The sequence below is a fragment of the Argiope bruennichi genome, chromosome 4, assembly GCF_947563725.1.
Source record: "Argiope bruennichi chromosome 4, qqArgBrue1.1, whole genome shotgun sequence".
Taxonomy (NCBI): domain Eukaryota; kingdom Metazoa; phylum Arthropoda; class Arachnida; order Araneae; family Araneidae; genus Argiope; species Argiope bruennichi.
The window spans coordinates 709,320-723,444 of record NC_079154.1 but is presented as its reverse complement, the minus strand read 5'-3'; the positions used below and the strand labels follow the sequence as shown (position 1 = coordinate 723,444).

The 14,125-nt window shown below is 27.0% G+C and overlaps 1 protein-coding gene across 4 annotated transcripts in view; it reads left to right on the top strand.

Moving 5' to 3' along the window:
- Positions 1 to 14,125, top strand: part of LOC129965411 (centromere protein F-like) — a 158,227-nt gene that overhangs the window by 106,033 nt on the left and 38,069 nt on the right. For all 4 annotated transcript variants that reach the window (XM_056079265.1, XM_056079266.1, XM_056079264.1 and 1 more), the window contains one exon: positions 7,545 to 7,850. In XM_056079265.1, coding sequence (XP_055935240.1) covers positions 7,545 to 7,850 — 306 coding nt within the window. The remainder of the gene's footprint in view (positions 1 to 7,544; positions 7,851 to 14,125) is intronic.

Sequence of the window (14,125 nt, the reverse complement as noted above, 5' to 3'; positions counted from 1 at the left end):
TAGAAATAACAAGATTCCCATGAGCCTTAGAGCTAATTGGATTTTATTTTACTGTCTTTAGATCTCCAAAAATCTAATTGATTTTTCAGTGGATCCTTGAATTATAAGAGAAATATACATCGGCCATTTTTTGGGAGATACGAGAAAGTCAGTTTGTCTCTGTTTTGACGTGAAAATACCATTAAATTGGGAGAGAAAAAAAAAAAAATCTTAATATGGTAATACTGCCAAACCCCATCACTGTATAATTTGGAGGAATCAAAGGAAGTATCAAATAGGATTATTACCACAACTGCCAAAGAATCTTCAACCTGCTTAGCAGTTGGAGATAATCATTTTAAACTCTTTATTGTATCTGTACATTGCTTAAATATACAGCTAAACAGTCTTTGAAATATATAGAGAGATATTATTCATATAGTTTTTATCAAAAGATTTCTAATTTATTCTGAGAAATGTTTTCTATGACTAAAATTGCTGAAAAATTCTTCTTTGGGCCAACAAAATGCTCTTCAGGGTGTGTAACATCAAGAAAATTGCTTAAATTTGAAGGCCATTTTCAAGCACCTTAAAAATGTTTCAGTTTTTTTTTTTTTTTTAATGGTCCTTAAAAAAGTGCTTAACTTTTTTGAGAAATACAAATGCAGCATTTTGTTTCCCCACACATTGAATACGGTAATTCAAAAGCATTGTCGTAAAAGCTTGTTTATCAGATGTATCAAGAAAGAAATCTCGTCCAAAAAAAAAAAAAAAAAATTCAAACAAGAAAACCAGGATAAAATAGTTCCAACATATATTAAGAGGAAATTTTATTATTTTTTTATTATTATTATTATTTCTCCCTCCTGCTCCCTCTTTCTTCAACCATGTGCGTTGCCGCTTATATAAATGCTGGAATAATTTTCTGGAAGAAGCAGTACAATGTACATATTATGTCATTCTTTTTCCATTTCTAAAAACATTTGGAAAAATTTTCTAATGCTTGAGATGAGGAATTTATATAAATTATGCATGATAAGTATGTGTTTAACCTTTTTTGTGATGTTAAAGAAAAGTGCAGAATAAACGTAAGCAAAAATGTAGTAGAATGAATTTGGTGTGCCAAAAAGATATGTCAAACATGGTAAAGTTGGTGTAAAAACACCTGAATTGTAATTAATTGTGGTGTGTAAGTATGTTAGTCAATCATATAAAATCTACTGTGATGAGATTTTAACTTGAACCATAAGTTTTCAATGATAGTGATTTCTTTTGTAGTCTACTTTTTAAATATCTCATCAATTTGAAAATTATTATTCGTTAGATCAGTATTGTTAAATTTTAGTTTTTACTAAGAAAAATACCTGTTAGTTTTGGGACAAAATTTTTAAAGTAATAAAAAGATTTTTTTTTTTTCAAAACTTATATTTTAGGGTTTAGATTCTATCATTTTATAACAATTTTTTCTTTTATTTAATAATTCTTATACATTTTTTTCCCCAATGAAATCTTCCTTTATCTATAAAGGTTTGTCCTGATTTATAGAGCAGTGCACAGCATAAACCATTGAAGTTAAAAAAAATGAAATTTGGAAATTTACTTCTTGGATATTAGAGATCCACTAAGAAGGAATATTTCAAAATTTTAGAAGTTTTATTTTTTTTAAAAATAAAACCAGAATTTAAATTTGTTGTTGACCATTATATCAAAGCATAATCTGACAAAAATTGTTTTTACAACATTTTAAAGGTTTTAAAAAATTGCTTTTCAATTATATCAATTTTGTTTAAATGAATGCATCCCCCCCCCCTTTAGTTGTAGTAATTTTTTAAAAATTAATTTCGGATGTAATTTATAACAATGATTTTTATTGTAATGAAATTCAAAACAATATCTTCACTTCTTGGATTTATTGATTTACCGCTGATAAAGTTTGATAAGGAGGGGGGGAGAAGAAGAAAATGCTTTTTTTGCTTTAATTTGAGCTTGATTAAAAATTTAAAGCGGCTCATTGAATAAAATTCATTTGATTTTTTTGTTAAGCATTGAAGCTATGTGATATATTGTGTCACGCTGGCTCCAAAAAATACTTTTTAAAAACTTCTTGGCTAACATTTTTTATTTTCATTTTGCTTCTAACTACAGAGCTGGCTGTTTTTTAACTTCTCAAATTTGTTTCTGTTATTCATGGAAACTAGAAGTTGTTGAAGCATTTTTATTTCTTCGCAAAATATATAATCACATTTTAGTAAGTAGGACACAATAAAACCAATTTTTTTTATAGTCTGTCAGATCATTTCTGAACACTGCTATTTTTTGCTATTAAAAATGACATTGTTCTGTCATCGATTTCATCATAATTTTGTCAGTCTTATGATGGCCATTAAAAAAATCAGCCTTATAAAGCCATTCCGAAGTGCTTGGATCTTGGCTTTATAAGACTGAATCAGTTTTAAGATAATAATAAGAATATAAGTTTTTTTAAATATAGCAAGTTAGTACAGGAAGAAAAACATACTTTCCATCCCATCTATATTGAATCTTATTTGTTGATTCATATATAAAAATCAAATACAAATTGTTTTCCCTTGCTATGCTTCTACATCAATGTTAACATTTTCAGAACTGATATATCTATCTAAATAAACTGGCAGTTTGTTAATTTTAAGAATTATTGAGAAAAAAAAATCACAGATTTTTATTGTTAATCTTATGAATGTTGACATAATTTTTTGGTATTGGTAGCTTTTTCATTATAACTTTTTTGTTTTTGTGAAAAATAAGAGGACACCATTTGTTTTACAATAGAAGACGTTGTGTAAATATTGTACATATACAGAAATATTAAAGTTTAAAGAATACACATTTACAATTAATTTTTTAAATAATTTTTTTAAAACTTTGTATTTTTATAAAACAAAATATCACGTTGCATAGAATATATGCAAGTTTATGTATGTATACATGTACAAAGTACTTCATTTTTGCAATAATTTCTTATTATGCACCCTGTATAAGGAACTAAGTTACATAAAATATTCTATTGAAAATTTTAGTGAGCCTTAATCCCGGTGAACAACTGACTGTCACTGGTATTTAAATAAATGTAAATGAAAAATTTGATGAAATTATGATAAATAATTATTTATGATAATTAACTATTTTTATTTTTTTGTGGTAATAAGAATCGTATGGTCAAACAATGTAATCATTGTGATAAAAAAATAAACTCCCTTCTCTTATTGACAGCTTTCACGGGTAGTATATAATAATTAAAATATTTGACAAAATTTAAAAACCACTCCTTCAGGTATAATCTCTAGAACAGATTTCTGCAAATTTTGTTTATGAAAGTCAATATTTCTTCGGTGGTCCCAAGTTCTCCATCGCCATCCATTTTTGAGAGAAATTATACTTTGTTGTTCATTCTCTGAGTTCTTCATTGTTCTGTCAGTAAATAAAATAAAATGTTTTGTTTTGATTGCAATGTATTGATTTTTATTTCATATGCAAGTTTATGACTTCTAGATATATTATCAAGGATCGTCTGATTTCTCTGTCCCCTGTTTTCAAGAGATATTTGAATATTTAGATAGAGATACCAAGATTTAAATACCAAGAGATATTTATTACTCTAATGTTTTGTAGAAGCTAATGATACTTATTCAAAATAGTTACTACTTAATAAAAATACCAAATTCTTTTAAGTAAAAGTATTTATCCAAATATTTCTTCATGTCAATACTATTTTAGATAAAACCAAATTTTATGGAATTCCCACCCTCAACTATAATCACAGTGTTCCTCTGTATATTAATGCTCATACATTCGAAAAAGTCGATAATTTCAAATACCTTGGCACAATGATTAATGACAATAATAAATTTGGAGCAGAAATTTACAATAGAATAAAAATGGCTAATGTTTCTTTGGACTGAAATAGCAATTAAGATTCAACTTAAGCAGTCGAAAAACTAAACTAAGAATTTATAAGACTCTTATTATGCCTGTTCTGCTCTATGCAAGTGAAACTTGAACTCTCAGCATTCTCTGAACATGTTCAAGAGAAAGATCCTTAGAACTATGTTTGGCCCAGTACTAGAGAGAGGATGTTGAACTAGATTCAATTTTGAATTATACGAACTCTATAGGCAATTATGGATAGCACTGGTTATCCGAAGCAATAGGGTTAAGATGGCTAGGCCATATCTAGAGAAGCCTTGAAAACAGCACCCTAAAAATATCCACTTTTAAAAATCCTATGACATCCCAGGCCAGAAGAAGACCTTCAACTAGATGGCTGGAAAATGTGGAAAGAGACCTGAAAGTTCTGAGGATAAAGAACTAGGAGGGAGTTGTGGGGGATAGAAAGTGCATATGGTTGAGGCAGCCATGGTCTGCAAGGGGCTGTTGTCTCATGAAGAACAAGAAAATAATATTTTAAATAACAGTTTGTATTTTCCTATTCCTCAAACTAAAACAACTGTAATTTATAATAGTATATCTTAACTATTATAATAAGTTAACTGTAATCTTGTAGTTAACTAATACTCAAACTGAAACAAATGAAATATAGTATTTAAACTTTTTAATTTGAAAATGAGAATTAGAGTGAACAGCACAAGGAAATACTGCAATATTCATGCAAATGTCTAATGTTCCAATTATTTAAAAAGGATTTTTTTTTTCTTCTCTTCCTTTTCTTATAGATCAAGTAAAAATGTAATCAGGAAAAATAAATCAAAAGGTTCCCACATATTCACTATATTATCCTAAGTCTTGTATAATAATAATAATATTCTTATTATAACTTTTCCACTGACAAGTAATCAAACTAATCGATGAAAGTAATTATTGATACAAATTTTTATCCATCACGTTGATTTCTTAACTGACCAACGAAAAACAGTTAGTAAAATGTGACATCAGATTCTCTTGTCGTCATGTTTATTATTCTGCTATTATAGTTTAAACAACAGATTGAATGGACAATTGAATCGGATGTCCGACATCCTACTGACTTAGCTGTTATTATTGTATGTGATTACGTTTGAGAGGAAATTTTTGAAAAGCTCTCTAAAATAGTTATATTTTTGAATTTTTGCAAAAGAAACATGAAAGTAAAATCTATCGGTTAGGTGCCAAAAGTTTTTTTATAAAAAAAAATAATTAGAAAAAGCGGCCTTTTTTTTTTTGGTTAAAAAAGGGGTTAAAGCAAAAATCTTTAGAGACATCAAATGATTTGTTTAACATTTTGCATATAACTTGAAATATATTATCCAGTTTCTGATCTAAAAAGTAAACTGTATTTAAACCCATTCACTAAATATTAGGATTCGACTAATAAATAACATGAATTTTTTTTTTTTTTTTTTTTAAATTTCATTGTGAAGCATTAGAACATCCATAGTAAATTTCTAAATGAAGAGATTACTTATTCTCTAATTCAGAAACTGCAGAACTTATTGAGAAATTGTTATATGAGATGTTAAAAAAAAAAAAAAAAAAAAAAAAAAATATTAGGGATATTTTTTTTTTTTTTGTAAGATAATTCTACCAAAGATAAGAATTTGAAAAAAAATAGCTTTTAAAAATGTAAAATAGCATTAAAACTTATATAATTACAAGGAGATATAAGAAGATATAATTGCTTAGAAACAAGATGCAAAAGATTTTATAAAGAAAACTGTTAAAAGTTTTAAATAATAAATAAATAAATTTTATATTTTTGAGGAAAAGGAATATTTTTATCTACCTTAAACAGGTTGTCAAATTTGGAGAAGATACTAATATTTCGAATGCTTGCTGTTTAATAATTTGACAGATGGGATTTAAATGATCAGATTCTTTGATTTACATTTCATTCATCTTTTTCCCAAACAGATTTTTTAACAATGAGGAAAAAGGGGTTGCTAGAAGCCTGCTACACTAAGACAAGGTGATTGCCCTTCTAGTATTGCTGCTTTTCTTTTAAATGAATAAAAAAATGCAGTAAAGTAGAGAGTCAGGGGGTGGGGGGGGCACTTGCTCTGTTAGAAACATGGAGCAGCAAATATTGCAAATAAATTCAATGATTTAAAACCAAAAACAATAAACATTTGTTTCTGAGCTACAAAAGCCTGGGAACAAATTAGCTGAAATAGCAAGGAGAAATAAATTTTCATTTCAATATTAGAATTAAATAGTTTTATTAATTAAAGCTTTAACAAAGCAAACTAAAATGCAAATGTTAAGATATTTAATGGTATATTGTATTTAGTTCATGTATTTAGATAGGTTTGTTCATTTACATCTCTTCCTTGCATTTTCCCTTCATTCTGTCCTGTAATGATCGAAAGTAAGAGTAAAGATTCTTGTGGGATTAATAATTTTTTTTATTATGAATTTTGTTTGGCTGAAATATGAAAGTGTTATGAAGTAAGCGCACTAAAGAAGTTTGTATAAAATTATTTATAATGGTACTCATTTAAGCTATATGCGACTATCATTGATGATATTTGAATTACAATCTCAAAATCAATTTGAACTGTACATTTTGACTTATTAATTATAAGATTAACATAACTAATGTCTTATGTTCTTTTCATTTGAACCTTTAAAAATATTTAATAAAAAAAAATTACAGCACATTGAAATATTTAGTAAAAAAGAAACATTGATTTAAATTTATCATTTACATTTTTTCAAAGTATGTAATTTTCTAGTCCTTGAATTTTCTTTAAAAAGATGAAAAATTTCCTTTTTTTTTTTTTTTTTTTTTTTCTTTTCCTACTTCCCACCTCCTCCTACAATAAGAGTAAAATTACTGGATAACTAATTTTATTTTAAAATTCTGAAACAGTTTTTTTATAGACTGGTGCTCATAAAATTGTGAACAATTTCATGAGCACCATTTTTATGAATAATGCCCAAGACCATTTATATGAATAGTTTTTTTATAAACTTATATTTACATTTTGATGACTGAAAATTTGAATTTATCTTACGTTATTGCCTATGTTTTTGTAATTGAATATAAAAGTGAGTTATGAATTAACTTGTATTTTCAAGAGATGCCAACAAAATTTAAGCATGAAAACATGTGAACAGTCAGCAATATTTTGAGGTGTAATGATTTATTATATGTTTAATTTTAAATTTCATTTTGGCAGGATTTTTTCTTTCAAATTTAGTATTAATAGTTATAATATTCTATGGCATATTGTTTCTATTATATCCAAACTTTACAGTTCATGCCCATCAAACACTGCTGTCATTACAAATTTTCAACCAATAAAAATTTTCACCAGATTATTTCAAAATGTTAATTTTTTTTAATGAATAGGAAAATTATGAAAATAAACAGTTTAAAGATATTTAATATATAAGTTAAAAATGTATAATTTGAAAAAAAAAAATGTAAAATCACCAAAACTCAAATTCAAAAATGGAAATTTGTTATTCCACAAATATTATCATATTCATAAGTCATTTATTTCTTAGACAGAGTTTTCTATTTTTTAAATTCTGAGTAATAACAATTGATTTTTATTTCCAAATTTAATATAGAATTTTTTTGGTTATAGGCCAGAATTCAAGATCTTAATGCAAAATTATCTAGCATGAATGCTGAATGCAAAGTTTCACAAAATGAACTTAAGAATTACTTGATTGAATATGATTGCATTGAAGAAAAATTGAAATTAACTGAGGAAAATAACAAAAAACTTCATGAAGATTTGAATTCGGAGATAAAAAAATCGGAACAATTGCGATGCAGTTTGGATGAACTAAAAACAAGCTTATCCAATCTTGAAGAAGAACTGTCATTGAAATCTATACAACTTGAAGAAATAAATGAGAAAATGGATATCTCTCATGCTGGATATGAAGTAAGCTGTGTGGTTTGAATATTATTTACTGTATAATTGCAGGGTGTGTAGTGTCATTAAAAGTCGTTAAAAACTGTTTATTTTTTTATCTTTGATCTTTCTATAAAGGCCTTAAAAGTCCTTATTTTTTACTCAAGTGTTTATTTTTCTCTCTGAAGATAAAATAAATTTTAGGAAAGTTACATTCATCCTAATATAGGAATACTTTTTTTTTTTTTTTTTGTCTTATCCTTAAGTAGAAAGAGCTGCCCACAATGAAGTGATGAGAGGGGCTGATTCATTTGCATTAATGAGTCCAAGGTTGAAAAAAGTTTCTCGGATGATAGTATATAGTAATATAGTATGTTTATGTGTACATGCATGAAGAAAAAATATCTCCTTCAGTGATTTACCCTTTTTTTTTTTCTCCTTCTATTGCTTGCACTGATAAGAGGGGGGGGGATATTTTCTAGGATAATTTTGTACTTTGGCCGGAAATAGGTTTGTAAAGTTGGTTTAGTTGTGATTTAAACTCATTGTTGCACTTTTGTTACAACTGTTACTTCTTTATAGAATATTTGATATTTTAACATTTTTATCTATAAATTCTTTAAATATTTTTACTGTTTGTAAATTTTGTGCAAAAGTTGTATTTTTTTTTTTTTTTTTTTTTACCATATGTTGGGAAAATGGGTATTTATGTCACTGTACACTTACAAATGTGAATATATTGAATGGTTGAAGGCTTCCAAAAATAAGTATAAAGCAGAATATTTATGGTGCTCCAAACAATTTGATATTTCTAATATGGGAGAAGCAGCTGCAACAGCACATATGAAAGGTGAGACTTTATTTTATTTATTTGTGTAATAATTTAAATTAGAAAACTATTGACTAATTCTTTTGGATTCTGTTCAGAAAATTAAACTCTTCATTGCATACATAATCGATTGTTTCTATATATTTGATGCTAATTTGCTTTAAGTGTGTGTGTGTGCGTGTGCGCGCGTGTGTGTGTGTGTGTGCGTGCGTGCGTGCGTGTGTGTGTGTGTGTGTTTCCAGTGGGAAAATATAAGAAACGGTAGCAATTAAATTTTATTTCTTATTCCAATTTGAATAAATTTGCTTTCCTGAAATAAATGTCACCATCTAAATTTATGACAAGGCAATTATAAATTTAAAAATAATCGTATTCATGCAAATTTTATAAATAGAAGCATGAAACTTTATCCTTATAAATGTATTTAAGAAAATATTTTACTTATAGGTCTTTTCCCTCTAAGAAGAGTTAATGTTTATTTCTTATTATCATCTACAGAAACCAAAGCATTTTGTCCATTTGCCTTCCTTTAAAGAAACGTAGCAACTGAAAATGACTCTACTGCAATATTTAAAGAAATAAATGATGAAATAAAATGATCTACTTTTTGGAACACTCTATGTGTTTATCAAGATCTTGCCGAGCAGATCTAAGTTATATTCCCTATAGCTTGAACATTATAAATATTACATATCATTAAAACCAAATAAACCTTATTAGTTTTAAGCTAACAATTTCATCTTGTTTTATCGTTGAAAATCGTCTATTAATATTTTATATACATAATGAGCTTCGTTATAGACATCTAAAAAGAATCAAGTTAGGTTGTTTGTTTATTTTTTGTTGTTATACATACATACATACATACATATATATATATATATATATATATATATATATAATACATATATATATATATATATATATATATATATAGCATAATTTTGACACATATATATTGTTTGTTCTACTCTTCTCCCAACATATTTAAAGATAAATTTTTTAAAAAGAAATTATCGCTAGATTGTTTTGCTATTTATAAATGTATTTTTTTAAAAGGAATTTTTTGAATTTTTTATAATTATGTTTTAAAAATTATTTACTTCTATTTGTTTTTTATAGGATTTAAACATAACTCATATAGCACAAAATGTTGCTTCTGCTGGGATTGAAGAATACTTTTCCAAGCCAAAGATTCTGAAATAATCAATACAAATTTTTCAAATTCACCTTCAACTTCTAATACCATGACCATAACATGTTCTGCTGCAAAATCAAAAGAAAGCATTCATGATGCAGAAATTCTGTGGTGCATGAAAGTGGTAACTAACCACTAATCATATAAATCAAACAATGACATTGAATGGTAAAAATGGTAAAATTTTCTCCATGATGTTCATTGATAGATCATTCGCATAAAAATATTCTGTCAGCAAAAGGAAAGTAGCTTATTTGTGTCATTTTGGTTTGGCTCCATACTTTCAGAATATAATGTATGAAGAGTTTAAGAAATTTTCACATTTGACTTTATTATTTGATGAAACTCTAAATAGAAAAAATCAGCAAAGGCAGCTTTATTTACACATAAGGTTTAGTTGAAGATAAAAAAGTTCATACAAGATACATTTCATTTCTATTTATGGAGCATTTCATAGCTTCTGGTATCTTTTCAGCATTCCAAGCAGTATTTACAAAGCTGGATCTAAAAAAATTGTTACAAATCAGCATGGATGGCCCAGCAGTAAATTTAAAATTTCATGAAATTCTTCATGGGGGATTTTAAGAAAGAATATAGTATCGAGTGTGTTAATATTAGTGGACATGGGTTATGTACAGTGAATAATGCTTTTCGAAAAAGTGAATCCTGTAATGAATGAGAACAATCATCAATTTTTTTTTCACTGTTTTATATCTCAAACGATTCTCTTGCTTGAAAACAAGATTTTTTTGGAATCATCTAAGCTTGATTATTATCTCTTAAAATATGCAAACATAGATGGTAAGAAAATGCACCAGTGAACGAATGTACATTTGAAATCTGCCAAGATGTAATTTGCAAATCATTTTTCACTCTTTCACAAGCTACTAGAAATAAATTAATAACTGGGAAGCTTCTTTTTTTCCTGATCATATTAAGCCATTTCTTCAAATGTATCTAAGTGATAGCCCACTGTTGCCTTTTTATGCATCTGATATTTGTAAGTTATAAAGTAATTTTTGCATTTTTTAAAAGTTTTAAAGGAAAATTTCTTAGCTGGAATTTCTTCAATAAATATATTATTGTAAATTAAGGGGTTTTTTTTTATAATGAATATTTTTCTGCATTTGATAAAGTGAGTGTAGGTGTAAGATGAGATAAATTATTGGGAGAATTATATTCCCAAACAAAGAAGTATCTGTAAAAAATTATCCTTTTTAAGCATGCCTGTAAAAAAAAATTTTTTTTTTAAATGCTAGAATGCATTGTGATCGAGTCCCAAATAAATTATTCTTTGGTAAGAAATGTTATATGCATTGACTTGGCAGAGAAAACTAGTAAGTATAAAATGATCAAAATGAGACGAGTTCTTTTGTACTTGCATCGGAAAAGACAAATAGATGAATGGGATGCTGTTCTAATAGAAGATAGATTTCCTGAAAAATGTAGTCAAATGATCCTTACTCGATATCGCAAATTTTAATGTCTGAAAAATGAGATTGCGTGACTTTTTTAAACCTTGTTTTGAAGGCATAAGTTTACAAGTCTGTGGAAGGTTTTGAAAATTATTTGCATTCTTTTTCGTGGGCAAACATCTGTTGAAAGAGGATTCAGCATAAATGGAAATATTGAAATGGAGAATTTGAACAAAATAATCATATATTTCTCAGCATTAAGTCTGTGATCATGTAAAGCAATCTGGTGGAATCCACTCAATAAACATTACTAAAGAATTGAGAATATCAGCACCAACAGTTCATTTAAATTATTACCTATTTTTGGAGGAATAAAGAGATAAAGAAACTTCTGCCAATGACATAAAGAAAAGACAGAATCTGATTTGTCAGTTTCTTTACAGGAAAAGAAATCTTTTAGAAAAGGAAATAGCTGAAATTTAATGTTATGCGAAAGCATTTTCTCTACAAGCTGACCAAACAAGGGACTTCTCACTGCTAAAAAAAATGTAATGAGTTGCAAAAAATTAACAAGAAAATTGAACTCCTGAAAGATAAATAGAGAAATTTCTTAGAAAGAAAGAATAGAAGACTTTGTTTGCATAGTCAATAAAATTTTACATTTTTTTTTTTTAATTCCAGATTTGTTTACTTAAGTTCTTAACATTTTTAAGAATGGAATTGTTAATGAAGTAGCAATGTAATGTTTTTCTTTTTAATACAGAACTGTAATGTAAATTAAGTATTTCAGATGGGGATTGAAAGTACTTCAATAAGATTTTCATGAGAAACATGCAGAAAACCTTTTAAGTAACTTACTTTATCGTTATATAAATTATATGAAAAATATTATGCAGTAGTTACCGGGTTTTCTATGTTTCTACTTTTTAAAATTGTTTTTTTTTTTTTTTTTTTTTTTCATCATCTTAGTGAATTTCAGTGTAACTTAGTTCCATAATCAGAACTATTATGTTAATGTAAGTCCTTAATTTTTTTCTTCAATTATACTTAAAAACTGCTTATTTTTTAATATAAAATTTGATTATTTACCCTGAATTGTTATTTTATAAATAGTTGAATTATTAAGAATCTTTTAGATTACTGAAATATTAAGATAAAATAATTTCTTACTTTTATATTAAAATTGAATTTGCAAAATTAAAAAATTTTAATTTTTTGATTGCAAACATTTTGTACAATAGGACAGTTTATGTGGAAAATAAGCATATTATTACATTATAATATTTTTAAGAAACTAGATGAGTATTGCATACTTTATATATTTGCCTCTTCAATATCAACTTTATGCAATTTATTTCTGCATTCAGCTTCCCCATCTAGAAGCACAAAAACTTGTTTAATTTTCACTAAATTAAATTAATAAAATATTTTATTTATTTATTATAAAAAAGCGAAATATTCAAACTGAATTTGTCACAAATTATAGTAAAAAATGGACAAATAAACTTAAATCAATCAATTTTGTTTTCATTTTCTAAAGAAAGTTTTAAAAGGGCTTGAACTGTGTATAAGGTTGCCACACCACCGGGATAACCTGGAAAGCCGGAAAATCACAAGGAATTGAAAAATCGACAAAAAAAACTTCATTAAAAACTGGAAAAATACAGGGAATTTTATATTTCTTAGTTATTATTTTTCCTCCATTTAAAAAAAAATGTCGATCTCTGAAGATTGCAAGATCGCTTCGAAAACGAAACAATACCATTCGTGATTGTGATTCGCATCTTTTCTACTCTCTTTCTGTATAGTCCCCTCCCCTAATAAGATTCCCGAATGTCAGCAAATAAGCATGCGCGCGAGTTCTATAATTGTATGAAAAATTAGAATATATTTCTGGCAGAATTAGCAACATTCAATTTGCAGATCCATCGTGGTGGTAGTTAGTCACTCACACATGAGTTTATTGAAAGGTTTGTTAATTATTTGAGAAACTGTGAGATTATTCAAAGCAGATTAGAGAATTTTATTAAAACGATAAGCTGCTCAAAATCTGTATTTATTACGAATTGGACAGATAAAAAAAAATCAATCCTGATTTTGCTTGAATGGTTTCAAGAAGCTCCATAAAATTCAGTTGTGGCATACTGCTCACTTGGCAAGAAGATTATAAGCCTAAGTAATATGGGAAAACAGGCACTTACTAGTAGTCATGCCAAAAGAGGAAAATTTACAAGACAGCCTGCCAGTTCAAAAAAGTCATCGTTAATATTAGACTTTGTATCTAAAAGAATGAAGGAGAAGGTGTTAAGTCGACTCTAAAAACGTCAGCTTTATGTTCGAAAATAAACCGATTTCGAACTTTTTAGTTCAATATTAATAATTTAAAGTTTAATTCTTATGTGCATTAAAACTTGTTGCGTCACATTCATCCTTTAATGCTTTAAATGATATATCGGAAATATTTTCACATACGTTCACCGAAAGTGAAATAGCTAAAAAGTGTACGTTAGGTTGTACAAAAATGTCATACAGATTATTTCTTAGATTATCTCCATAAAACTGATGACTGGGAAATCTGCAAAAATTGATATCCAAATGTCAAAAATAAATTTTAAAAATAATAATCTTGCTTTGTAACGTTTTTTAATAAGTGATGATTAAATTATTTGCATTATGATAACAAAATTTTTTCTTGTTTTATTTCACCCAAGTCCTTAATTTTGTGTAGCTTACAATTAAAGAGCATCAGATAATATATCCCTCCGCCCCTTAATATACAAATTTTGTTTTTGCTAAATTCTAGTTAATAAATAAAGAGAAATTCCCTTTTTACATAAATATCAAAATTCTTTCAATTATTATT